This window comes from Rousettus aegyptiacus, unplaced genomic scaffold (genome assembly GCF_014176215.1).
Source record: "Rousettus aegyptiacus isolate mRouAeg1 unplaced genomic scaffold, mRouAeg1.p scaffold_m13_p_3, whole genome shotgun sequence".
NCBI classification, from domain to species: Eukaryota; Metazoa; Chordata; class Mammalia; order Chiroptera; family Pteropodidae; genus Rousettus; species Rousettus aegyptiacus.
The window spans coordinates 74,161,268-74,188,984 of NW_023416306.1; the positions used below are offsets into that span (position 1 = coordinate 74,161,268).

At 41.5% G+C, this 27,717-nt stretch overlaps 1 protein-coding gene across 1 annotated transcript; it reads left to right on the forward strand.

Annotated features, from left to right (window-relative positions):
• The first annotated feature begins 23,235 nt into the window (after nt 1-23,235).
• Nucleotides 23,236-27,360, forward strand: LOC107505389 (homeobox protein OTX1-like). Its single transcript, XM_016135515.2, has 3 exons — nt 23,236-23,307; nt 24,235-24,386; nt 26,755-27,360. The coding sequence occupies exons 1-3, from the start codon at nt 23,295-23,297 to the stop codon at nt 27,358-27,360; spliced, it is 771 nt and encodes a 256-aa protein (XP_015991001.2). The 5' UTR covers nt 23,236-23,294.
• The last annotated feature ends 357 nt before the right edge of the window (nt 27,361-27,717 follow it).

Below are 27,717 nucleotides of genomic sequence, written 5' to 3' on the forward strand. Positions count from 1 at the left end.
CCCGACGCTACGTAAGGAGCTACGCTAGTGCACGTAGCGGGGCGGAGCTGCGCAGTCAGGGGCGGGGCCGCGCGGCCGGGAGTGAGGCCAAGGTGACGCGAGCTGAGCCGGCTCTTCCCTAGCGAGGCCATCCTCCCCAGCCATACCATCAAAGGTTGTTGACAACACAAGTAGCTCTTAAGTGTCTGAAAAGATGCTCAATTTCACGCACAAGATAAATGTGAAATAATGTACGATTTTTCAGATGGCAAAAGATTCCAGATCTAACACCATTGGCCAAGCAATAGGAAAACAAGAGCTTTCATAAATTGCTTGTGGAAGTGTAATTTGGCAATGCTAATCAATTGCAAATGCATATCCCCTTAGACTCAGCAATCCCATTTCTAGAAATTCTCCTAACGGATATATTGTACATATGGTGCAAAATTATTAACTGAAGCATTGTTTAAATAGCAAAATATTGGAAACACCACAGATGTCTATCATTAGAAGTCTGACTAAATTGTGATACCTCTATCAAATGAAATACTAAGCAGCCTTAAAAATGAGCAAAGACACTTTTATGTATAGTAATAGGAATACTTCTAAGATATAATGTTAAGTTAAAAAGGCATGATACAGAACAGAACATATAAAAGTGCCACTAGCTGCGTAAAAAGAAAAGGAGAAAAGAATATAAAAAATGCTATTCGTGCATTACAAGATTTCTGAAAAGATATGCAAGATTTCATGATTGTGGTTACCTGTTAGAGAAGAGACCAGAATTGGGAACAGGATAAGAGGCCAACTTTGCATTGGGCCACTTTGTATTCTTAGAGTTTTGAACCATATAATCTATTATTCAAAAAATTAAATATTTTCTGGTTCATAAATTCCACTCTTAACAATTTCATAAGAATGCCTGATGTCCATACAAAGATGTTCACCCTGTTTGATGATAGCAGAGGCCAGACAATAACACAACTATATTTTGGCAATTCTGGAAATCAAATTATCTTCCCTCTCCAGGCTTTCTTGTTGTTGCTTTTTGTTTGTTCGGTATATCTTCTGACCTAATTGTGAAATGACTGTTTTCTTTAGCTTACATAGCCTCTGAAACTTCTGCTCAGTTAGCTTAGTGTGTGTGTGTGTGTGTGCGTGTGTGTGTGTGTGTGTGCGCGTGCGTGTTTAGCCCCACCTTTAACACTCAACAGGGCAGTTGCCAACTCTGCGTTATTTTTCAATTATTGCTGGTGCAGAGCCTCAAATTCAGCCTTGTCAAGTCTTTCCTGAACACATGCACAGCTCTGAGCATGTACACATCCCTTCATAGGTATGTGACCGCCTAGATTCCCAGCAATATGACAGAGTTTTTCAAAGCCCTATGAACATCTCATTCCTCAACTTTTCCTTTGAAGCTTCTTGGTCAGCCTATTATTTTCCCCACTGTCATCCTCTCCATCACATAGCCACAAAGTTAATCAATTGCCTCTAATATTTTTAACAAATATCCTAGAGTAAAGACTTTGCACTGGGTGAGTTATGAGTCAGCTGAAATAGAGATAGCCTAATGAGCAGGGTGTCTAGACAGGCCAAATAATGACCATGCTCTGGGATGAGATGTGAAAGGATCTCTAATACAGTCACAGAGTATCATGGTCCCTCCATTAGCTGCCACGCTCCTTGTTTTCACAATGATTGAGGACTGTTCATTTTAAAGGCTACTATGGGGGTTAAAGAATAAAAACTGGGAATGGGGCAAGTGAAGACATCATAAACATTGCAATTCTTACTGAGATCCCATTGTTTTCCTTGAATAAAGACTCTCTGCATTGCTATACATTTTTGTTTAATCTAGAGATTTGGAAATGTTGATCCTGTCCATTTTTGCCAGTTTTCTTATTGCTTTTATGTTGGAGGGAATTTTCAGAGGTTTAGTCTGCAAAGTTTGCTAATGTTTTCTCTCTCCAGTCTACTTTTTAAAAAAATAGTTTTCTTGTTTTTCAATATTATTCCAGGTGTACACCAGGTGGACAATGTGGTGATTAGACATTTATATAACTTATAAAGTGATCACTCTGCTAAACCTAGTACCCATCTGACATCATACATATTTATTACAGTATGATTGACTATATTCCTTATGTTATACTTTACATCTCCATGACTATTTTGTAACTACCAACTATATTCCTTAATACCTTCCCCTTTTTCACCCACTTCTCCAACCCTCCTCCCATCTGTCAACCATCAAAATGTTCTCTGTATCTGTAGGTTTGTTTCTGTTTTGTTTATTTGTTTTGTTCTTTAGATTCCACATGTAAGTGAAATCTAATGGCATTTGACTTTCTCTTACTTACTTCACTCAGCACAATACCCTCTAGGTCTATCCACGTTGTTGCAGATGGCAAATTTTCATTCTTTTTTATGGCTGAGTAATATTCCATTGTGTATATGTACCACCAGTTTTTTATCTGTTCATCCATTAATGGATACCCAGCTTGCCTCCGTACCATGACTACTGTAAATAATGCTACAGTGAACATATGGATTCATATATCCCTTCGAAGTATTGTTTTGCATCTGTTTGGATAAATACTCAGAAGTGGGATTACTGGGTCCTTCTTTGTCTTTTGTCATAACCTTCATTTTAACATCTATTTTGTTTGGTATAGGTATTGCTACCCTAGCTTTTTTCTTTAACATTTTCATGAAATACCTTTTTCTAGCCCTTTACTATCAATTTGTGTATGTCTTTCTATCCTAAGTGAGTCTCTTATAGGCAGCATATGTAAAAGTCTTGTTTTCTTATCCATTCTGCCACCCTATGTCTTTTGATTGGAGCATTTAATTCATTTACATTTAAAGTAATTCTTGAAAGATATGTAGTTATTGCATTTTATTATTCGTATTTTTAATCTTTTTTTTCTTCTTCTTGAAGAAGTTCCTTTAACATTTCTTGTAACGCTAGTTTGGTGGTGATGGACTCCTTTAGCTTTTTCTTGTCTGGGAAGCTCTTTAGATCTGTCCTTCAATTCTTAAAGCTATCTTTGCTGGATAGGATAATCTTGGTCATATGTCTTTGCTTTGCATCACTGAGTATTTCATGCCAATCACTTCTGGTCTGCAAAGCTTCTGTTGAGAAATTAGCTGATAGTCTTATGATAGTCTTGTAGGTAACTAGATACTTTTCTCTTGATGTTTTTAATATTCTCTCTTTGTCTTTAAACTTTGGCATTTTAATTATGCTGCGGATTAGTGTGGGCCTCTTTGTGTTCATCTTGGTTGGGATTCTCTGCATTTCCTGGCCTTGTGTGACTATTATATTAACAGGTTAAAGAAGTTTTCTGTCATTTTATTCAAATAGGTTTTGAATTCCTTGCTCTCTCTTCTCCTTCTGGTATTCCTATGATGTAAATGTTGGTATGCTTGATACTGTCCCAGAGATCCCTTAAACTATCCTCATTTTTTTTTTCTTTTTTCTTGTTGCCGATTGGGTGTTTTCTGTTACCTTATCTTTTAAATCGCTAATTTGATCCTCTGCTTCATCTAACCTGTTGATTCCTCTAATGTATTCTTCATTTTAGTTATTGTATTCTTCACTTCTGACTGGTTCTTTTTAATATTTTCTATCTCTATTTTTATGTTTTCTATGTCTTTGTTAAAATTCTCACTGAGTCCCCCTACTCTTTCCCTAAGTTCATTTAACATCCTTATAATCAGTGTTTTGAACTTTGCATCTGATATGTTGCTTGTTTCCATTTTGTTTATTATTTTTCTGGAGTTTTGTCCTTTTTTTTTCATTTGGGACATATTTCTCTGTCTCCCCATTTTGGCTGCCTCCATGTGTTTGTTTCTATGTATTAGGTAGGGCTCCTATGTCTCCTAGTGTTGGTAGAGTCGCCTTATATAGTAAATGTCCTGTGGGGCCCACTGGCGCATTCTTCCTTGGTTTCCTGAGCTGGCTGTTTTAGGTATGTCCCTTGTATGGTTTGTGTGTGATCCCTGTTGTAGTTGAGCCTTGGTTGCTCTTTGCACATCAGTGGGAGGGATTGACCCTCCAGCTCACTGGTTGTGAGGACTGGCCGGTGGGGGTCTCACATTCTGGAGCAGAATTTGCTTTAGCAGGGCTCTGGTGCCTGCCCAGTCTGTTCTTTGGGTGTGTTGTCCTTGGGTGAAGTCCTGGAGGTGCTCTGACTCTGATTCTGAAACCCACCATCAGGTGAACCTGCCCCAGGACCTTCTGGGAGGGGCCCCACCACAGGCCAAGTTCAGCCTCAGCCTGTGCCCTGCCTGAAGCTACCTGGCAAGAGTCGCCGAGCAATCCTCAGACAGCTGTCACCCACACTGGGCTTGTTGGTGCCTATGAGAGGCCAAACCTCAAACCTAGGTTGGCTGCTGCTAGTGCTGGGCTTGGGGCTGCTCAGTAAGAGGTACCGGACATACCGAGGCTAGACGCTTTTTGTTTGGGTTTTGTAAACCTTTGAGAAATTTTAGCAAAGTCCAGAACATGAGCCAAGACAAGCCATTTGTATAGAAAAGCCACCGGAAGTGGTCTGACCCACCCACAAATTGGGTGGGTCAGAGTCTCAGGGAATCACCAGGGCAGGGTCATCAGTGTTAGCCAGGTTGCTGAAGACTCAAGTATGGAGTCTGCCTGCATCTACATGCTGGGATGGGCCAGGGCTCAAAAAAGAAATGATGGATTCTGCTAGCACCTCTGTCTGGGAGAAAGCTGCCTCTTGAGCTCTCACCCTGAAACTAGACAATTCAGTTTCTTCCCGTATGTTCCTGGCGCCTTTCAAGCTGCTGCCCCAGTGCTGGAGCTCAGAGTAAATGGGTCAATCAGCAAGCAAGTCCAGGTGCGGGCTCCTTAAGAGAAATGTCTGTGACTCCAGCCACCTTACGTGTCACTCAGCCACAATCTCTGCTGGTTTTCACAGCCAGAAGTTGTAGGGACTTCTCTTCTTGGCACTGGAATCCTGGGCTAGGGAGCCCCATGTGGAACTCCTCTGGGGGAACTTCCACAGCTGAGATAGCCCTCCTGATTCTCAACTGCTTCACACAGGAGTGGGACCAGCCTGTGCTGCATTTTTGCTTCTCCTATCAGTATTGAAATGGCCTCTTCTGTATGTCCCTCATTGTAGGACTTCTGTTCAGCTATACTTCAAGCGATTCCCTATGATGGCTATTCTGTAGTTTAGTTGTAATTTTGATATTGTTGTGCAAGGATGCAAGCACAGCGTTTACCTATTCTGCTGTCTTGACTAGAAGCCTCCATTCTACTTTTGACTCTTATTTATATTTCATCGCACATAGGTACTCATTGTCAATTTAGGTGCAGTGTGAATTTCCCAAAATAGAATACTATAACATCCTCTAACCAAAATGTCCTACAATAATGACTGACTGGAATGGCTGAAGTCTAACAATATGTCAGTTTTAAAGGTCCGTTTGAAGTTTGTTTCTCCCCCCTCCCCATTCTTTTTACCATTCAAAGCGAGTTTATTGGAAAAAACCAGTACATACAAGTGAGCAAAAAGATATGACATTCCCATAATCATGTCCACCTGGGGACAGCCCCTGCTGAAACCCAGGTTTATATTCTGCTAGATTCTCACTCTCTCTCTCCTGTAGTATATATATTTATATACTTATTCTCAAAATATATTTACATATTTATTCAATAAATTTGAGCTCATACTCTAATAGTGTTTGGTGCTTATCATAAATTCTAATTTTTATATAAAATATTTGAAAAATTAGTAAATTCATCAATTAAGATATAAATATTAGCACAGACATATAGTAAGAAGGAAGGCTTCTTTCTACAGCCAACATGGCCAGTGTCCAGTGGTTCCTTGTTGTTAGAGGTGGCTTGTGTGAATGTGAAAGAATGTGAGTATCTAACAAACCTCATGTCTGGATGCAAGTTCGAATCTTCAGGCTAAAGTAATAGCAGAGGAATCAACATAAAAAAACTTCAGCATTAGGCCTCTGCCTTCCCTCACTCAGCTTCCAGCTTCATGCTTCAAAGATTTCTTTGCTTATCTGTTCTTTTCTGGCTCCGCTGACAATTTGGTTCCCAGTGATATGATCAGTTCAGGTGCCTTAGATTTATCCAATACCTTCTTGTCCTTCAGCATGATGTCAATAGATCTGGATTTCATTTTTGCTTACTTCATATTGCTTTCCTCACTCTCCTCCTCATATTTATTACATGAATGCAGGCAAGGGATTCTCTTTACGCCTTAGCACCTATATCGATGAGTACTAACCACCTCACAGAGCTGCTGTAGGAATTTAGAGGAATAATGCATGAAATACTCTGACTAGTACTCAACAGTGAGTTCTCTCTCAGGAACTGGTAGGTCTCGTCTACTCATAGAAAGCTCTTCTAAACCCTGTTATCCATGTATTCATTTTCTCAGATGACTTTCAAGCCCATTGGCTTGGATGGAGTGGGGCCAACAAATGAGAAACAAAACATAAACACTCCTGTCTAGTTACTCAAAATGCGGTCTGCTGACCAGAAACATTGGCCTCCCTCTGGGAGTTTGTTGTAATACAGAGGCTCAGCAGCACCCCAGACCTACTGAATCTGCATTTTTAATAAGGTCCTAGGATGACTCAAATGCACATTAAAAGTCAAGAAGGACCATTCTATAAATTTCCCTTTGTGAAAAGGAGAAATGTCTACTCCAGCACCTGTTGTTCCTTAAGCTTAAGGAAGAGGCAACAGCTTTAATACAGGACCTTTGTGAGGATTAAATATATTATCAGCCAGTGTATTAGAATACAACTGATAGTTAATCTTTCTGCTCCCCTCCACAGCTGCTCATCTCCCCAAATTCAGTATTTTCTCAAATACTGAAACTGAATCAGTAGCTTTCCACCACTCTTAGCATCCATCAAGTAATAAACCAATAAACCTCTATGAGTGTCCATAATGTGCCGTCCTCTGAATGGAGCTGCTGTCTGAAACTTCGGCTTTAAAAGGCTACAGTTGCTCTTGTAGCATTAGCACGTAAAGGCTAAAAGTGGGGATACAGCAAAACTAGCTGCAATGGGATTCTCAGACTGCTCCTTACCAGCTGAGGACCATGACAGTTGGTGAATGTCTTCCTCTTCAAGTGAGTATATGACTATCGCTCACCTCAGAGTGTTGCTCCTACGATTTAATGAGATTATCATGCGAATACCTGTTTGTAATAAGCCTTAAAATCCTCACTAATCTTTCATCATTACTGTCATTACAAACATGAAGATCTTTACTAGCAGTGATGTGAGAATCGCAAGTGAAGACGGCTAGATTCAGGGAAGTGAATAATCTATTTAAGGATCCAATGTGCTACACAATAAGTGCTGAAGCATGGATTTAACTAAGTCTTATAAATTTTTAAATCTCAGATTTTTATCGTTCTCTGTACTACAAAACAGCTCCATCCAGGGCTGTGTTTTTCCTTAAACACCATGGCCCATGCCATGTGCCACGTGCCATGTGGTCATTTTTAATGAGTTAAGGGAAGAAGACCTGCATCCTTTCCTTAGTCTAGAATTGATATGGCTAGAAGCACAGGGAGGGCTACCAGATACCATCGATAATCCCTGATCTGCTCAGGCTGCTTTCCCCCCTGTGGGCTCTGGATCAGCAGAAGTTTCAAGCATAATGTATTAGTCCTTAGACCTTTGAAAAAAATTAAATTGCTAATGTTTAATGAGCACTTAAGATGTGCCAGGACATACTGGAAGCACTTTACATGCTAACCCAATGAGGTTGCAAAAATAATTGTTCACATAAGAAGAATAAGATTTATAGAATTGTAAATCTTCCAATTTCAGGGAGCTAAGAAGGGAGGAGCTAGAATCATAACAAAATACACCTAACTCCAATGCTACATTCTACCCCTTGGAAAGAAAAAGAGAGAAGTGGGGGTGGGGAGTTGGGGGGCGCGGAAATGGGAAGGGGGAAAGGGAAGCGGAGAGGGAGAAGGAAAGAGAGCAAAAAATGATGGAATTAAGTTCATTTAGCCAACCACAGGAAACATGGCCCTGAGATTCTTACAAAAGGCCTTGGTAAAGATATGCTTGGAAAGTATCTTTTTTGTTAGCTTTCCATCACTATCAATCTTCATCTGTCTGTCTCGCTCGCATACGTTTTTTTTCCCCCCTTTCTTTCTCTTCCATCTCTTTATTGCTCCATCATGCTTTTGGAAAATTTGCCATTATTCTTAAAATAATAATCTCAAATACTCAATAGATATTCATTGATTCACAACTGTGTTACAAATTCTGCCATTTTTTAATGAAAATAACTTATGAATTTATGAGTGTCTACTTTTTTATATTATTTGTAATCAATTATTCACTTATCATTGTTTATAGCGTGGTACAAGGATATACTTTTTCTACATGGAAAGTCATTCCTGATGAAAGTTAATATATAATTCATTTGTTATTACATAGTAAGTCATACAGATGCAAGTTTTAATTGTAATGTATCTTTGAATTAATTAACTGCTCTTGGTCATGCTGGAACAAAATATATATATATATATAATACATACACCAAATGCTCACTTACTTGGAGGAAAAAAGGAGATATTTGGAAAGGCTTTGTAAACCTTAGGTATTTTTTTCTGTGTCAGGCAGTGGCTGCCCCAATAGTCTGAGATTTGAGAGGAAAGCTTGGTTTCCTGATGCTAATACTTTCAGTGATGCCATATATTTTGTTTCTGTTTATCCTAAATTTTCTCAGCTTCATCACCAGTAGAAGCAGAGAGAACAGAAAGAAAACGTGTATCAGCTATGAAATTTATTCCCAATCAACAAGCCATGTGTTTGAAAAGAATCTTTTCCATAGTCATCCCAACAAAGAACTGTCTGAGTGGTGAAGGTAAAATGTGCATGGATTTCATGCTCCTTTAGAAAGGTCCCTGACATTTATGGTTGCAGTAGCCACATGTCACTAAGGGCCCACTCAAGAGATGAAAACTACATAGTAATTTGAATAGAAAAAGTTTAGCATAAATAATTATTAACTATAACAGGGGATAGGAGTAATGAGAGTTGGCTAGTAATAAGTAGAGCAAACTAAAAGAATATAGGAACAGATATAAGGAGCAGCCGCTATCCTAGGGCTGAGATAGAGTTCCCTGGTAGAGGTCTCCTCAGAGAGAGGGTCTGGCTATGGCCCACTGAAATGGCACAGGAGTCACTGGGGGTGCTGTGATGATGAAACATGCCAGAATTCTGCCTTTTGGAGTTTACCATAAATCCTCCCTCTAGATACTAGGGAGAGTCTGTCTCTGGAAGATACTTCACCAGAGATACCTTTCTGTAAAACTGTTGAAGACGGTGCAGACAGAAGCTGCGCGCTACAGGTGCCTCTGGATTCAATGCACTGCAGGAGCCAGAACCTAAAGAAGCCACCGCACCATATGAGCTGAATACTGGAGAAGCTGCCTATGCTGCAGGAGCTGTGTGTGCTTAAGTGTGCTAGTGCTGGAGAAGCTGCCAGCACTCCAAAGGCCTGGAAAGCAAGCACACTTGAAGCAGGTAGGAAAACCTTTCCTCCTTCTACGTATCTCCAGCGCTCTCTATTGACAAAGATTACTACCATCATGCCAACAGTCAAAGGGAAAACAAAGAGGCAGGTCCATTGTCCAGAGCAGACAATGAAGGTGAATTTGGAGCCACACAACAAACATAATTGGCAGGAGCCCTGTAACAGAGTATAACAGAGTGGCTTGATTCCAAAGAATTGAAGACAATAAAAATAAGTTTGTTATTACTCTTTTACATTTCCGATCCTTTATACTGATAGGTGTATGTATTTAAGTGTATGCATAACACATCATATGAGATAAAATAGTTAGATGGACATTTTAAACAATTAGGATATTTACATATGGATATAGAATAGCATTTATATAATATTATCCATGTAATGTAACTCATTTTCTTTTCCGAATAAGAAAAATGAATTTCACAGCTTTTAACTGATTTGCCTAGAGTCCTGCAGCTGGCTGGAAAAGTAGTAATTAAAATCCAGGTTTTCAGAATTTTTTCTTGTGACCTTATCATCCTCTATCCACTCATATCTAAAGGTGATGAGCAGCCAAGAGCAGGGAAGAAACGTATTTCCAGCTGAGGGACTAGAGAGAGTTCAAGGACAAAGGTGATAGAATTAATTTACATTTTATTGAGGACCTTCCATACAATGAGAATGATTTGAGTAAAGAGTCAAGGTATTGGGGTTCAGGGTCCCAAGGTGGGCTGGAAGGTGAGGGATACATCAAATAGTCATGTTCCAGGACCAAATAGGCATGTGTGTAAAGAATGGGAAAGAAACTAAGAAACTCGAGATGGAGCCAGGTCCCTAAGGCTGTGGCTTAGATGGAAGGAATGTGCTCTTCTTGCTTTGCAGTTGTAGGGGAGGCAAAACCACCTCTATCCATCTTGTATTTTCAGCTGAGATTCTTTAACAAGACAAATTAGCAAGAGAAAAACAGTTTATATTTGAAAAGATGCTCAACATCGATAGCTATTAGGGAAATGCAAATCAAAATCACAATGAGATACCATCTCACACCTGTTAGAATAGCTATATTCAACAGGAATAGTAATAACCAATGTTGGAGAGGATGCGGGGAAAAAAGGAACCCTCATACGCTGCTGGTGGGACTGCAAATGGGTACAGCCACTATGGAAAACAGTATGAAGGTTCCTCAAAAAACTAAGAATTGATCTACTATATAATCCAACAATCCCTTTACTGGGTATTTACCCCAAAGACTTGAAAACCCGTATCCAAAAAGATATTTGCACACCGATGTTCATAGCAGCATTATTCACAGTGGCAAGAACATGGACGCAACTGAAGTGTCCTACGATAGATGACTGGATAAAGAAGTTGTGGTACATATGTACAATGGAATATTACTTAGCCATAAGAAGAGATGAAATACTGCCATTTGCAACAACCTGGATGGACCTCAAAATAATCATGCTAAGCGAAAGAAGCCAGACAGAAAAAGTAGAAAATCACATGATATCACTTATATGTGGGATATAAACCTAAAAGCAATAAACAAACAGGACAAACAAACAGAGACTCATAGACATGGACTATAGACTAGTGGTTACCAGAGGATAGGGGGTAGTGAAAGAGTGGGGAGGTAGCAGGGGTAAAAGGGGTCAAATATAGTGGGTTAGGGGGAGGGAGAAGTGCGTAAAGGGGATCAAATATATGGTAGCTAAAGGAAACTGGACTTTGGGTGGTAAACACACAATAGAATATGCAAATGTCATATGATAATTTCACCTGAAAATTATGTAATTGTATTAACCAATGTTACCCCAATAAACTTGATTTTTAAAAAAAGCAGTTTATTAACTCATGCAGTGAATGTCATATGAAAGAAACCTCAACAAAAAAAGTAACTAAAAGCAGTGGCTTAGAAAGAACTACAGCTTGCATAACATCATCAGCAAAGAACACTACATTTTTAGAGAAATGGCAGGACAAAGGAAGAAGTGTTAGGCTTCCAAAGGCAGCAAACTGTGGGAAGATAAACATACTGGATGGAACCAAGGGAGAAGATTTATTTGCAGAGACCTCTGGTGCCATTTTTGGGCTGCTAAGTGTCTGTCTCCAGAAAAAGAGAATTTCTTTCCTGCCTTTAGGCAAAGGGGGAGCTATTTCTGGATTTGTACTTCTTAAATGCCTTTAGCTCAAAATAATTTTTATGTCATAGCATATTTTTGGATTACATTCTCTCTGATTTTCTTCGGCCTTATTGGAATTGTTATTTTATTTTTCATTTTCCATCTCAAAGTTGCCTCCAATCAGTAATAACCCTAGAATCAGACTAAGATAGGCTTTTTACTTGATGAAAATGGAAACGGTGGGAATAGAAACAAGTGAGGAAACCCTTAAGATCTGGTTCCCAAATAAAAGAGCCAGACTCCCACTAAAGACATGTAAGAGGTTATGCTGTTGGGAGGCAGTGGTACCCCTGAGAAAGGCCTGCCCCAGCTAGGGGTGCAGAACACCTGGGCGGAAGCCACCTGAAGCTTCTTGCAGAGTTGGGGGACCCTCAACAGAACCTGAACACCACCATGTAGAGCCAGGAAAACAGTATGGTGGTTTCTTTAAAAATTAAACATAGAATTACCATGTGATGCAGTAATAATTTTATTTCTATACCCAAAAGAATCAAAACCTGGCATTTGAAGAGGTATTTGTACACACGTATTCATAGCGGCATTATTCACGATAGCCGGAGGCTGGAAGCAACCAAAGTGTCCATGGACAGATGAATGAATAGATAAAATGTGGTATACATGCAATTTTATTTAGCCTTAAGAATATGGGAATTTTGACACATGTTACAATACAGATGAACCTTGAAGACATCATGCTCAATGAATGTCAAAGGTTTAGACAGATTAAACTACATTGTGGTATTGCTGCCTCAGCATCCATTTTGTGTGGCCAAGCAAACTGCAAGAGCCTTGAATTGACAACAGACCCTCTCTCAAGCCATTCTTAAACAGCCCACAGAGTCACAAGTATGGGTAAGCTCCTGATGTGACTTCCCTCACGTCCCTGTGAGAAAAAGTCTCCTTTACCTCAAAGGGCGTTCCCTATGTACACTCCTTAGATAAGATCCTTGTGGAGCTTACCAAAAATGTGCTCTTTCTGGTTTCAATTGACCAATCTGGCCCTAGTCTGGGAACCCCAAAGCACTCCACCCATGGACCCTAAAAAAGAAGGCATGCGTCCCAGGCCTGGCACCCTGCCTTGACCTGCACCCTGCACCCTGCATGGCCCCTTACTTCCTTCAGGGCCCATGAGTAATAAACTTCTCTACAGTATATCTATCCCTTATGGCCTTTTGTTTAGCTGTGTCTCACCATCCCACACGCTGGGGCTCCATTTAACAAATGTTAATTTAACACAGTCACAATAGTGAAATCAGCCAGTCACAAAAGTAGAAATACTGTAAGATTCCACTTATTTGAAGTCCGTAGAGTAATCAAATCTATAAAAATGGAAAATAGAATGGTGGGTACCAGGGTCTAGGAGGAGGGAGATGGGGAGTTAATGTTTAATGGGTACAAAGTTTTGTAAGATGAAAATTCTAGAGATAGAGGGTCACGGCTGCACAACAATGTGATGTACTTAATGCCCCTGAACGGTACACATAATAATGGTTCAAATGGTAAATCTCATGTTATATTTCACCACGGCAAAATTATTTTCTTTGGCACGATAGTCATGCTAGTCCCCAGTCATGGATATAAGGCCACAATTTTACAGAGCCCTTTGATTTATGAATGGCAAATGTCTGTTCCCATTATGTCTTGCCTTTCCCTCTCTAATCTCATTTTTTGATGAACAGAAATTCTTAATTTAATGAAGTCAAATATATCATTGCTCCCTTTATGGTGAGTGCTTTTTACGTTTGTGTAAGAGCTCTTTGTCTACTCCAAGGTTTGTAAAAAGGCAACAGGAGAGTTGGGAGGTGGATCTCTTGCCTTAGGCTGAAGTCAATACACAACCAGGTGGTTTTAAGGTTTGGCTACATCAAGGCTATATTTTCTGCTCTGAAATGTTCTCATTCTCTAAAAACTTAAGTTCTGAGTATTCTAATATCATAATTTTGTGGCCAAATATCTAAACCCTTCTGCAATTTAAACTTTGACTCTACCTGACAAACTGCACTCCTGCATTGTTTATTGTTTGTTTCACTACAAAACTTGTTTTACCAGTTTATTTTGCAGGCTCTAAGCAAAATTGAGGCTTTGGCCCCATGCCTTGTTACTCCTCCCCTTCCTCATTTTAGAACTCCAAATATTGGCCATATCCTGTGACTTTACCTGCTGACCAAGAGTTCTTATCTCACAATCACTGAGCCAGCCAACCATTGTAAGTCCAGTTGCCCCCACCAATCAGAAAATGAATGATATATGTTTATGGTCTCCTGGCAACTCTTGCCTTTAAAACCTTTGCCTTATTTTCCCCACCTCAGAGCATGTCTTTGGTTCATGTTGAAGGCTACATGTGCTTTGATTTGCAAATCGTATCGGAAGAGTCCTGTGGAACTTTTGTTCAAAGTTCTATCCCAGTTGTAATCCTTTCTCTGACAGGTTCAAATAGGCCGAGCTCCCTCCTGACTGCTGAGTGCTTGGTAGATGGGATCTTCTCTGCTCTTAGGACCCTTGGTCTGTCCCTAAGAATCTCTCCCCCAAAGGGAGCTGCCTCTGCAGGGTTTCTGGTCAGCCGGTCTGTATGTGATGATTCTGCTAAGCTCTGGCCAGCTCCCTGTTGCCTAAAGCTCACTACTGGAATCTTGCCAACAGGAATAAGTCCCTGCAAGGAGATTCACTGTAGCTCCAAAATATTGGAAACATACTCAACTATCCATGGAGGCAAGTGAGCTAAAACAGAGTAAATCCATACAACTGAATTTCTGCAAACATTATATGCTACATCTATGATGATAAGAAGAGAAGGAAATACATTTTGCAGTCTAATAGATTTATAATCCTTATATTTTTATAAAATAAGTATTTTATGTGTAGAAATACAAGAAAAATTTGGAAGAATGTGTAAATGGTTCCCCCTGGAGTTGCAATTGGAGGGGCAGGTATTGGGGGCTGTGATGATGGGGGAAATGTTTTACTCTAAATTTACTTCATTTTTATATGCGTGTAAGATTAATGTCAGTTTTAACTTTGTATGGTATATTGTCTTCTGTAATTTTCCTAATAAAACCAATTAAACAAAATTAAAATAGGAAAGAAGAGATTTGCCTCAGTTTTCTGTGTCCTTACCACCAGACCTCAGGTTTCTAGTGACCTAGAAACGTTTTATGTGTACCAGAGCCAGATGACTCCTTGGAAATCATGGCTTAACGTTCCCCTTGTCCAGGGTGCTGCAGGGGTGCAGACCTGCACCCACACTCTGAAGTTCAGGTTAAAACATTAGATCTACCACTTGTAGGTGTGGTCCCTTGTGGGAAGTGATTTCTCTTCTGCTCTCTTCACCGGAGCCCCAGCCCTATGTTAATTTATGGTAATTTTCTGATTTGCAGGTATACCCTCTTAGGGAAAGAAATCTGGAGAAAAGGCACATCAAATGATTATAGGAGGTAGGAGGTAGTGTGACCAGCTGCCTGGAGTCATTAAATACTTGGGTGGTGCTCAAAGTAGGCCCTGACCATCTTTTTGCATTTCAAAGGCTTTCGGAGATGATCTATGTAGTGACCTTATTTCACTGTGCAGAAACTGAGGCCCAGAAAGCAACATGTCTTATTAAAGCCATGTACTCCATCCTTAGGCAAGTTCCCAGACAAGGATGGGGTGAGAGCAGGTTTTCTCTTCACTAAGGACATAGTTTACAATCTGCAAAATGTCCAAAGCACATCTCCCTTCTGGGAATTCTACCTATGCACCTGGGAAGCTAGCAACTCTCCAGGTGTTCTGGGTCCTGGTTGCCTCTTCCAGACTGGTGGAAAAGGAGTAGAGGATCCAGGCCAAAGGTTGTTAACTGTTTCTAAGGGTAATTTGGGAAAAAGATGAGAGGAGGACTTAAACATTTGTCTATAAATGCAGGAGCCTTAGTGCCCCTCTATATGTTGCTATGGAAATGTAGGGAGGACACCATCCCAGGAACCCCAGCTCTGCTACATAGCTGTGAAGGGCTGGTGGCAGCTTTAGTGCCCACCATCAGGGTTCCCATCTAGAGCTGCGTTTCCTGGTAGAAATACAATGTGAGTCGCATACGTAATTCAAAAATTTATAGTAATCACATTAAAATAGTAAAAAGAAATAGGTGATATTTATTTTAATAACATATTTTATTTAACTCAATATGTCAAAAATGTTATCATTTTGACCATTGAGCTATTTCATATTGTTTTTCCTGCTGAGTCTTTAAAAGGCAGTGTATGCTTTGCACTCACAGCACATCTCGGTTCAGACTTGCTATGTTCAGGTGCCCAATGCCACCGTATTGGATATAAATGCCCTCACAGCCTGTTTCAGAAGAGGAAACAGGGCAACAGTTAATGGCCAAGGCTGCACCTTCCAAGGGGTCTGGGCCTGACTTCTGCTCTCGAAGAAATGGGGATGAGGGTGGTGGTGAGGACTAATGAACATAGGGTAGGGTTTGGGACAGAGTTTGGCCCAAAGCAATGATCCAGGCATGGGAGCCCTTGAGCTCTGGGACTTGTCCTTCTTTGGCCTTGCCCTGTCAGCCTTCTGGTCTCTGTTTTGATAACATATTTTTCCTACAACAACTTTTGAGTTTCTCTCATTCTAAAACAAGTCCATCTTTGTGTAGAGCTCCTTCCATTCCTTTGAAAACCTCCCCAGGGGTCATAATATACTTGCTTTCCTCATTTCTGCATGTCCTATTATTCATCTTTCTCTTTTCTGCAAAAAGCTTCACTCTCACCCTTCCCCTAGAAGTGCAGTTAGGTCTTCTCAAACATAGAGTTAGGTCTTAAATGTGACCTGAGAGGCAAGAAGCAAAGTGAGAGATTTCCAGGGTGGAAGAGGTGGTTGGTCCTTGGGGGCCTTGTTGTTAACCGAAAAATAAAAGGCCAAAGTGAGAGGCAACCAGCATTTATGTGAGATCAAAAGAGTAGCTATTCAGAAAACACTGATTCAGACAGAAGCCCAATGTTCTGATTAGAAGACAAAGGCAAAAGGTATTTATGAGAGAGGAAAGGGGAACAATTACATCAATAAAAGAAAGACATTTCTATTGGTACAGATAAGCTAATACAGTGACACTAACTCTAAATGATGTTTTTAATTTTTACTCTGGTAGTCGTCAGTCTGGTAGTCATATCTGCTTTCCTGTTATCCTTGAAAACAGGACATGATATTGATTTAGGCCCAGTCCAAAGGTTATTTTGCCCTGTTTTAATATTCCAAAGATTTATAAGACATGCAAGGCAGTTCCTCTGGGATGGCAGCTCCAGCTCCATTTTAAAGTGACTCTACTTCTTTTACAGTGTAATGTGGTGAGGAGTTATGTTGAATCATTGTGGTGTTGTTTTGGGTCTTTGTGGGGTTGTTGTAGGGTCATGTGGGATGGGGTAGGGCACTGGGGTGGTTGTAGGGTTGTATGGGGCCACATGAGGTCACATGGGTCATTGTGGGGTGATATAGTGTTATATAGAATCGTATGGGGTTTTGTGTGATCATTGTGGGGTGATTGTGGGGTGATTGTGGGGTTGCGTGGGGCCATGTGGGATTACTGTAGTGTTACCCAAAATGGAGTCACTTTTGCTAAGCCCCACCAAGACTTAATACATAATGATGCAGTTTCGGCCCCTCCCAGGAGTAGAATTTTAAATCAATCAGTCTGGAACTTGATCAACACCAGCAGATAATCTGCCTGATAAGATTCCCCTACCATTCTCTAGGGGAAGGTGACCTTGCATTAAATAATCCACTCTTTTAACTCTATTGTCCCACCTCTTTCTACCTATAAAGGCCTTTCATTTTGTACACCTTCTCTGAGCATTCTTCTACTTACTACATGGGATGCTGTTCTGATTTATGAATTGTTCAATTAGAACTTTAAATTTATTTGATTGAATTTTTTATCTTTAACACCTTAAACTTAGAGTTAGGTCCTAAATATGACTCTAGGTGGCAAGGAACAAAGCTAGAGTTTTCAAAGGTAGAAGAGGTGGTGGTGGTTAGTCATTGGTAGTGGTGTGGGCTAGTGTAGAGTCATGTTTACATATTGATATAAAAACAAACCCTGCAGAGAATTCTTGTAAGAGTTTATCTGCGGCAAACTGACAACATGCCAGGAAGCAAGATCTCAAATGCTGTGGAAATGACCATTTTGCAGTTCTTTTTATAAGTCTGGATTTAAGGCAGGAACTAAAAAAGATTACATGAAGGTAGGAGAAAGCAAGGCCAGAAATCTCTATGACTGGATTATAGAATAGTCAACAAGGTGCTCCCTTGGGGATGATTACTACCTCAGAGGGGTCTGAAAAAGAGGTTTTCTTCTGGCATTTCAAAGGTATGCTAACCTATATGCACAAAAACAATGGACAGGGCTTGCTTAAAGCAAAGATAAACCTTTTATAGACCTGGGGCATGACTATCCACTCTGAAATTCTCAGTTAGGAATTTATGATCAGATCACCGTATAGGTTACTTTCAGTCACTGAACTTGTCTGATTTTTACATAGCCCTTTTTTGTTCACATATGTTTAGATAACTTCAGAAAATTTCATCATACTGCATTATTTTTCTTACTCATAAATTTTGTAACAGAGATAACATGAATTTGACTAGTAAACAAGTAAAATAAAATTGTTTCTCTGCATTATATTCAATAACTCTAAAGACATGCCTATTTTAATTAAACTAACAAACTTAAACTCTTATTTATTAAAGATTAACCTTAGATTGTATGAACTTGAAAAGCCTTTGGGTTAGTCTGCACATTTCTGAGTTTTAGAATACCTAATCCTTACTAGTGTTTGCCTCAAACCAATTAATTTTAACGTATTAAATTAATTTTAATACCATCAAAAGTAGAAAAATATCTCACACTTACAATATATATAGGCACACACAGAGAGATGCAAACGGAGGCCTTTTAGTTACTAATATTTGTGGAAAAATCACTAAGGATATTTTTATTTACCCTATTTCCAAATATTTCCTTTCTCTTCTCTTTTCCTCTTTCTCCTCTCCGTTTTTCTACCTGGTAAGAAACCTTTGCTTTAAAAGAATGGCTCTTAGGTCAAGAGAAGATGGGGTAGAAAATCTACATCACAAAAGTAACCAAGTTTTCTCTGAGACAGAGTTTCAGGGGCTTACTTACAGGATAATTCTGTTTCCAACATCCCAATATCTATAAGCGTTTTGCAATAAATAGGAGAGGTTTTGGGGATTGGCAAAATGAGATATCATCCTCAGGGTTTGCCATCTTATTTCTTGCATTCATTTTTTGGAGTTTCCCCAAGTCCTACCAACATGTGTATAAGCTGATAAAGATCTGACAGCCTGGGGTTATAGGTCCCAATAATAACTTAATTTTTCAAAAACAAACTCCTTAAGTTTAGGAAATTCTTTAATTGCAGCCCTTAGTTCAGTTTTTGACCAAGAGGTAAAGAATACCTAAAGGGGTCTATCTGCAACCTTGGGTAGCTTTATTTTAAGTAATACTGTCTAATAGTGTTGTAGCCACCAGCCCCTGATAGACACACGGACCACCAGAACTCAGTGAGTTATAGGAAACACATTCTTTATTCAGCCAGCTGGGTCTGCCAAGGGTACGCAGACCCCAAATTAAGCAGCCCCGAAAAGTAGAGATACAGGGTTTTTAAACCCGAAACCCCATTCTCCATTCTGTCTAAACACAAAAGTCTATTTTTCTTCTATTCACTACCTGTCAACCTACAGGTCAGGTGTGCAAGCGGGGGTACAGAAGCAGAAAGCTTATTGTTAGAATGTTATGTTCCTATGGGTACAGCCCATGTTCCCATGGGTGATAGCCAAGCAGTAATTTCCAGCAAGCAATAATTTTTAAGCAGTAATTTCCTGCCAACACAATAATCTCTTTATTGTGGAAAAGCAGCAGTCAGAGAATGAGTAAAACATGAGGTGAAAAATAAGGGAAGGAGCAGTAGGAGTCACATTCCTAGTCTGTCCTATTGTCTTTTGTCTTAGGTACTTCTTGTACCTTTAATTTTCCCTTAGCCTTTATACCAAATCCTTTAATGAAACTATTTTGGAATCACGAAGTCTTCTGTAAACTTCTGGATGCCAGTTAAAATAGTTATCTCTCTCTTTTTTTTTTCTTCTCAATTTGGGAACCCTTACTTTTGAGTGCACTTCTAAAATGATTTTTTTCTTAACTGGAATGCTCCTCACAATAGTCATTGCCAATTCTAGGCAGTCTCCTAGACAGAAAAATTTTGCCTCTTTTGCAAATATCTGCAGCTTCCAGGATTAAAATTCTTAAACGTAAAATAAGCAGGTATGCCAGAAGGTGGCATACTCAATTCTTTGGGTATAAAGGATTCTGTTTCTTAATATTCACCTGAGGCCTCCTGCTGGCCCTGTCCAGCTCAGATTAGATCCAATTCAGTTCTTAAGCTAGACTCAGACCAACTCCAGTTGGCAACCACCACCAACTCCTGTGGAGCACTGGATTGGGGAAAGGATTAAACCAGCATGCCCCAAAGAATGGGATTGCAGACCGATTGCAAAAAAATGGAGAACTGCAGACATCGGTTTCCAATATGGAATCTAGGAATGGAGCTAATGGCTAGGGTTTTTCACCAGGGAATTGTAGTCTGAAAGGCTAGGGGCTTGACTCCAGGTAGAATTGTCTACTATTTCAAGCTGATGTGCCCCATAAAAGAAAGCCAGTCAGATCAGGGGCTCGAGTGCAAGGAAAGAGCAGAGCTCAATTGAGAGAGACTCACCAATGGTGCTTGGAAATAGCAAGAAAGGCGATAAACTCAAAATGGGGGTTGCAGGTGCCACATCTGAGTTTCTCATTGTCTGGAAATGACGTTGAAAGTTTTTTTTTTCAGTTTCGATATTTCCACCAAATCTGTTAAAAAACAAAATTCAACTAAGTAAAATTGGAGATCTAATTGGCTTTATTAAGTGATTCATGAATCAGGCAGCATCCCATCTAGCAAGGGTACTCAGAGGGGTTATATAAAATGGAAGGTTTTTATAGGAATAAGAGTGGAGCAAGGGAGCTATCGACGAAAGAAAGTATTATTTTTAGACTAGCACATCTTTTGGGGGGAAGGGAATAGCAAAGGCTTTTATCATGCAGATTGCCTCTTCTTTCTCTATGATTGGTGGGGCAGGGAGGACCCATGTGACAGATTATCTCCTTGGTCTTGATCAGAAAGTTCCAGGCTGGTTGATTAAAATTAAGTTACTGGAAGAGGTTGAAACAGCAATTAGGTCAGGTGTTACATCTAGGTTTGGTATTATGAACTTGAGCACAAATGATGCCATTTTGAACCTGTGGTTTTGTCTTTAACAAAGGAGACAGGCAAAGAAGGCAGTGCCCATGTGTCTCCCAGCTTTCTGGACCACAAAGCAAGAACCAGATTTCCTAGCAGTATACTGAAATGAAGTCTCCACAGGAGACTATTAGGAAGGCATTCTATGGCATTTTGAGTCTGTCCTCTCAGCAGCTCTGAAGGATAGTTCCCACTCTACTTCTCAACCCCTCTATCTTTTCAAGGCTACTTCTTTTGATATTTAAATCTCTCAGCTCAGCACAGACTTTGGTGGAAATAATTTCTTTCTCTTTCTTTCCTTTTTTTTTTTTTATGAGGTAATCCCCAAGAGGATGTCCAAAAACATTTCATTTGCAAATTAATTCAGCCAAAGCCAGAACAAAACTCTGCAATAGTTTGAAAGGGGACATTTGATGGTCATTAAGATGTGGTTGCTGATGGTTTCCATTACTGCACAGAAGTTTTTAGTTGGATGAAGTCCAAAAGAGACAACTTACTGAATGGGAGAATATATTTGCAAATGTCAAATATATGTCCAGTAAAGGTTTGATATCCAAAATATGTAAGGAACTCGTAAGACTCAATAACAAAAAAAAATAAACATGCCAATCAAAAAATGGGCAGAGGACATGAAGAGACATTTCTCCAAAGAAGATATACATATGAAAAGAAGCTCTACATCACTAATCATAAGGGAAATGCAAATCAAAGCCACAATGAGATAAAACCTCACACAAGTAAGAATGGCTAGTATCAAAAAGTCAACAAAAAACAAATGTTGGTGAAGGTATGGGAAAGAACCGTTGTGCACTATTGGTAGGACTGTAATTGGTACAACCACTATGGCGAACGGTATGGCGATTCCTCAAAAAAACTAAAAATAAACCTACCATAGCTAACCCAGCAATTCCACTTCTGGAAAGGAAAACACTAATTTGAAAAGATTTATGCATCCCTTTGTTCATTGCAGCATTATTTACAATAGCCAAGATATGGAAGCTACTAAGGTGTCCATTGATAGATAAATGGATAAAGAAGACGTGGTACACATACACAATATTACTCAGCCATTAAAAGAAGGAAATCTTGCCATTTGCAACATGAATGGTCCTAGAAGATATGCTCAGTGAAATAAGTCAAAAAGACAAATACAATATGGTTTAATCTATATGTGGAATTTTAAAAACAAAACAAAACAAAACAAAACCAGACACATAGAAACAGAGATCAAACTGATGGTTGCCAGAGGGGTGGAGGGTAGGGGAATGGGTGAAAAAGGTGAAGGGAAATACAGTCAATAATATTGTGATAAGTTTACACAGTGACGGATGGTTACTATACTTAGTGTGGTGATCACATTATAAGGTATGTAAATGTCAAGTCACCATATTGTATACCTGAAACTAATATTGTATACCAATTATACATAAATTAACAACAACAACAAAAGGTTATTGTAACTGCCATCCTGCCTTTGCTAATCTCCAGAGTGAGATAAGCCAATTGCCAGCAGCTTTCCATCCTGAGCCTCTACTCACTGCTTCCTTTCCTGGTATCTGCAGCTCAGAAATAGTTCTCGACCCACTGTGCTTTTTATTTCTATGGGTTTAGACACTACTAAAAAACCTTAGGACTTGATCAGATCCTCCAGATTCAAGAAAAGGAGGCTCCGATATCGTGCATAAGCCTAAATATAAACCCTGACTCTTCATTTTCTATGTGCTAGGTAGGCACGGTGGCAGCTGCTTTGTAAAAGCGCATTTCGTGATCGAAATGTTGCACGGGCTGCATGATAATTTGTAGGGTTACAATGAAGAACAGAGCATGGAGTTCTATATTTACTGAGTAAGAAGGTTGACTCTCAGCCCACGTCTACTGCTGGAGAGTTTGGTACCTTGGCCTGTGACTCAATCGGTAATCCTTTTGAAGCCTGCCCCAATTGGTGACTGCTTGGTCTACACCTTCGCGAAAGGATCCTGTCTCCTGAGCCACTTAGGTATGCTAAACTTCTCTACAACTGAGCGAGACTAGAACCCAGGACAGGCCTGAGCGCCAACCCAAGCGAAAGAGCATCCCTGTGTGCTCCACACCACAAGCATCTATCTGCCCAAAGGAGGGACTATTAGGGTGGGTCTTGCAAAGTGCTTAAAACGGGCTTAACTGGGTGGGTCTCTGCACTTTCCTACCGAACTCCAGCCGGGAAGGAGGCAGTTCCTACCCTGGTCCTTGTTCCCACCCAGGCTCCTGCTGGTCGGCTGGCTCAATCCGGACATGTCTTCCAACGGTGAGTCCTTGCGGAGTCCACCAGGGCTGGGGGAGTCTGGGGGAGCTGGGCAGTCTCTCTTGGGCGATGTCTTGTGGGTTCAGAAAGGCAGGCCCCGCCAGGTGTGGTTTGAAGTTTACTGTTCACTGCGATATTTGGCGTTGACACTTGAAAAGGGGGAGGCTAAGAACTAAACCAGACCCTAAAAGGCTGCCTTAGAGAAGGCACTCAGGGTGACAGTAGCGGCCCTGGCAGTGCGGTTTTTTTTCAAAATGCAGAAAATCTCCTTCTGCGGGGTGAGGCAGCCTCTGGGAGCTCTGAGGAAGGCTGGGAGGTGAAGAAAACCTAGCTTCACCGGGGCCTTGTATTTTGCCCTTTTTTCTCCATGAAGTAACTCCATTTTGAACGGAATCACATGTCAGTGGTGAACTCAGCTGTGATGGATTCAAGGGGCCCAAAACTAAAACTGAGGGCTGGGGAGTTTCCCCTGGTTACAAGGGAAAATACAAATGTTAATATATAGAAATTCCTAATGTGAGGTTTTTCTCACGTGCAATTTCCTTATGTTCTGGTTTTTGGACTCTCCTAATATTTGTGGACAGGTAGAGATGTATGTTAATGAATTCTTGGCAGACCCGGGTGTGTCCATGGCAGTCTCTGGACATTCACATGGAATCGTGATTATAGTTTACATGGCAGACCCTCCAAGAACTGTTGGGAGCTGAGGGAGAATTTGGAGTAGGTTTGGCAATGTACAGGGCACCAGTAACAGAATCTCAGGAGGGCCTAGAGAGCGGTGCAAAGGGGCCTGAGATCTTTGCCTGCAAATAAATTACTTCCCATCAAAGGCTGCAGGCTCCACACTGCCCTGGATGGGGAGCAAGTCTCAGTAGACCTAAATGTGAGGCCTGAGACTAATGTCTCTTACACTACATGTGTCTGTCCTAGGACCCCAAGGAGGCCGGAGGCGCAAGAGGACCAAGTTCAACAAAAACCAACACGAGATTCTCATTGAGGCCTTTAAAAAGGACCGATACCCTGATATCACCGTCCGAGAAGAACTAGCCCAACAAATCCAGATTCCTGAGCCAAGAATCCAGGTGAACTATAAATCTCCTTGATGGGAGGTAGAGGTGGGCCGAGGAACTAGCATGTATTGAGAGCTTGTTTAAACACAGGCTTAAAAAACCCGCTTTGAGTTAATCCTCTCAATACCTTTATGAGGTAGGCATTAATCCCAATCACGAGGGTGGGAAAATAAAGATCAGAGAGGTTTAGAAACTTAAGTTACAGCTCTGGCAAGGGATAGAGTCTAACTGGGTTATGTGGGTTATAGCTGTCAAATGTTTACCATGTTAGAAATTGGAACTGAGAAATTTAAAAATATTCACTAATTTAAAAACAACCATAATAAAGCCATTACAGGTTAGCCTGTTTTTTAAAGAAAAGCAACCATATTCTCACAGCCAGAAAATTTATTTAGTGAGTGGAATGGCAATAGGACGCCAGTGTGAGACTGGAATCTCAGTTGCTTTGCATTCCATCCGACGCCCTAGGTGTCCAGCCTCTGGGAGTGAAAAGGGCAAAGGTAGATCACATCTGAGTTTTATTAAGAAAATAGTTTTTACCTCATAGCCCCACCCCCCGCCCGAAAAAAGAAAAAGTCATGGATCCCAGGGGTCCTGGGTCATTTGGTCCTCTGGGTCACAACTCCCTGGGGGCAAGCTGTGATTGGGGGTGAAGGCCCTCCTTCCAGGGAGACTGCTGGGATGAGCCTGGGTACAACATAGGTTTGAGATCTGCTACCCAAAATGAAATCCAAGTCTCTGAGAGTATGAAACCCAAAATATCCTCAGGTTGTCTGGACAGCCCCCCAGGTGATTCTGATGTGTGCCCAGAATTGAAATCTGTTCTTTTCTTGAGTGCTTTTCAAACTGGAACTGTCAGGGTTCCACCCCAAAGCATTTATTCAGAATCTCTGGGAGTGGGCTCAGGCTGCAGAAGTTTTTAAACTGCCAGGTGACTCTCCATGATGACCCTTTGCCCTACACCTGCCCTTGGCCTGGGCTGCATGTTGCTATCACCTGGAGAGCTTTATGGTACTAACCTCTGGGGTTCCACTTGGGCCAGAGGAGTTCTGAAATCTCCCCAGGTGCTTCTTGTGTGTAGCAAAGTGCCTGAGCCCTGGGGGTCCCCCCATCCCACCATTGTCTATCCAGTCCCTAAGTGAAGATGGTGGAAGGAATCAGGCTACTGGGGTAAGAATGAACGTCCATTAAGGGTTTGCTTAGTGCCAAGTGCTCTGTTAGGAATTATATTTAAACAAAACTTTAACCCAAGAAATAATTAAGCAGACCACATCCCGGAGGGGAGAAGGTTACCAACAGCACCCAGTACACGCAGAGAGAAAAACCTGAATGGTCAGGGCTGTGGGGCTTCCTATTTTTGAAAGTGGTGGTAACCTGAATTTATTTACATGATTTCCATATTTTTCCTATGGAGCTCCCACTCCTCCATCCTGAACTGGGATACCCATAAGCTTAGCAATACCCCTAAACCATGACATCTGATTTAGAAAAAGAACTGAAAGCTTGTAAGCCACCATCTTTTGAGTTAGAATTGAAAACCTGCAAAGGGCTCTTATTCACTGGCAGAGGAACTTGACTCTGAGGGAGGGGCAGGCAGCCTGTCAGGACTCTGGCACAATCCTGATTTTATGACCAGTTACAAAAGAGCAGGCCTGAAAGTTCAGTAGATGGTGCAGTGGGTGTTTACAGTTTACAGCTCCTGGAACCAGGATGGGAAACCCTGCAGTTCCCTGGCTCAGCTGCATGCCTCTCTCTGGAGGGACGGGGGAGGTGGGAGCTATTAGGCCTAGAGGGACCAGCTTCTGGAAGATTGGATTAGCATTTGCAAAGGCCCTGAGGGAGGAAAGCAGATTCACTCTGGTGACCAGCCAGCACCCAATATCCTGCGCCTGAAGGCAGGAAGGGAAGCCTCCGATGCAGGCTCTGGGAGGGCACCCGGACATTGAGGACACTGGCACCACCTATCGGGTGGGGTGTCCTATGTATTGTTTCAGGGAGTACACTTGGCAGCTATTGCAAGGGTGGGAGGTGAGTGGGCAGCGCCCAGCACGTGCCCCTGTGTGTGTGTGTGTGTGAGTGTACAAGTGTGCTATGCTCACATGGGTGCAAGGTGGGCACTTGGGGGAGATTTGCTCAGAAGGTAGGTTAGGCCACACAGTGAATGGTCTGAATCAGCCTAGCCAAAGATTCTTTTATTTTAAGCTTTAGTAGAAGTGTTATTTGATAACTGTTTAATACCAAGTCATGTGCTGCTTGGTGATAATTTTGATACTGGGCTTAATTAGAAAATATCTTTCCTCTCTCCTCCCTTTGTTTCTCCCCCCTCTGGCTTTCCCTCTGTTCATCCCTGCCTCCCCTCCCCCACCCCACCTCACCTCAGGTCTGGTTTCAGAACAGAAGAGCTCGAATACCAAAGAACAGCCAGAGGAGGCCTAATGAGGAGACAGATGCTGAGGTCTCAAGATCCCATCAGGGTCAACTCTGTGCCCCCACCTGCTCTAGCCACCAGGGCGTCCTCCCTGGAAGTAACTCCAGTGTAAGTCTCCAGACCTATGCCGGCCACTTTTCCTGGGAGTTGGAGGGTGGTTCTGGTCAAGCTGTCTTCTCAGGGCATTCTGGTATCCTGGATGTGAATGTGGCCTCTCCTGACCTGGAGCCTCCAGCCAGGGCACTGGGCGAGCCTTCTAGAGACTTCCATCGCTCTCCTTCCTCAGGCTTCGGCCCTGCAGATCTGACTCCACTTTCTGCTTCCCAACGTCCTTTCTCACAGATGGAAGCTGATGGTGCAGGGGCTCATCTGGGGGACCCCAGATTGTTCCTGACATATGGTGATTGTGCCCTGCAGGGGTGGGGGCAGCATCCTCCCTCTGGTGAACAGCAACCATGGGGGCCCTGCCAGCCGCCACTTGCTATGGAGCCAGGGATGGCACCCCAGCAGCCAGTGTCCCAGTACCCGGGGGCCTGGAAGCAACACTCCTTGCCCTGACAGCTTTCACCACAGGAACACTGGTGGAATCCTGAGATCCAAGTCCTCTGTGGCTTTGAGTCAAACCAGTGGAGGTGCCTGCTGGATATCAGGAGCAGCTTCTACCCCTCCCTCTGGGACAGGACCTTGGTGAAAGCCCCCAGGTCACCCTAACGCCCACCCACTGCAGATTTGAGAGCAGCACTTGAAGCTACCACCACAGCAAACAGAGGATGCGACCTAAGTAAGCATAAAGCCATCAGACGCAGAGTAAATCAGCCGTGGTTCCTCGGTACATTCAATACTACGCAAATTGAAAAGTGATGTGAGACTTGTGAACTGGCACGGAGAGATCTCCCAGGCATCCCCTCGGGGGCA

Coding starts and splice junctions, on each gene's coding strand:
- LOC107505389 (XM_016135515.2), top strand. Junction 24,387..26,754: donor TTCCTGAGCCAAGAATCCAG/GTGAACTATAAA, acceptor ACCTCACCTCAG/GTCTGGTTTCAGAACAGAAG.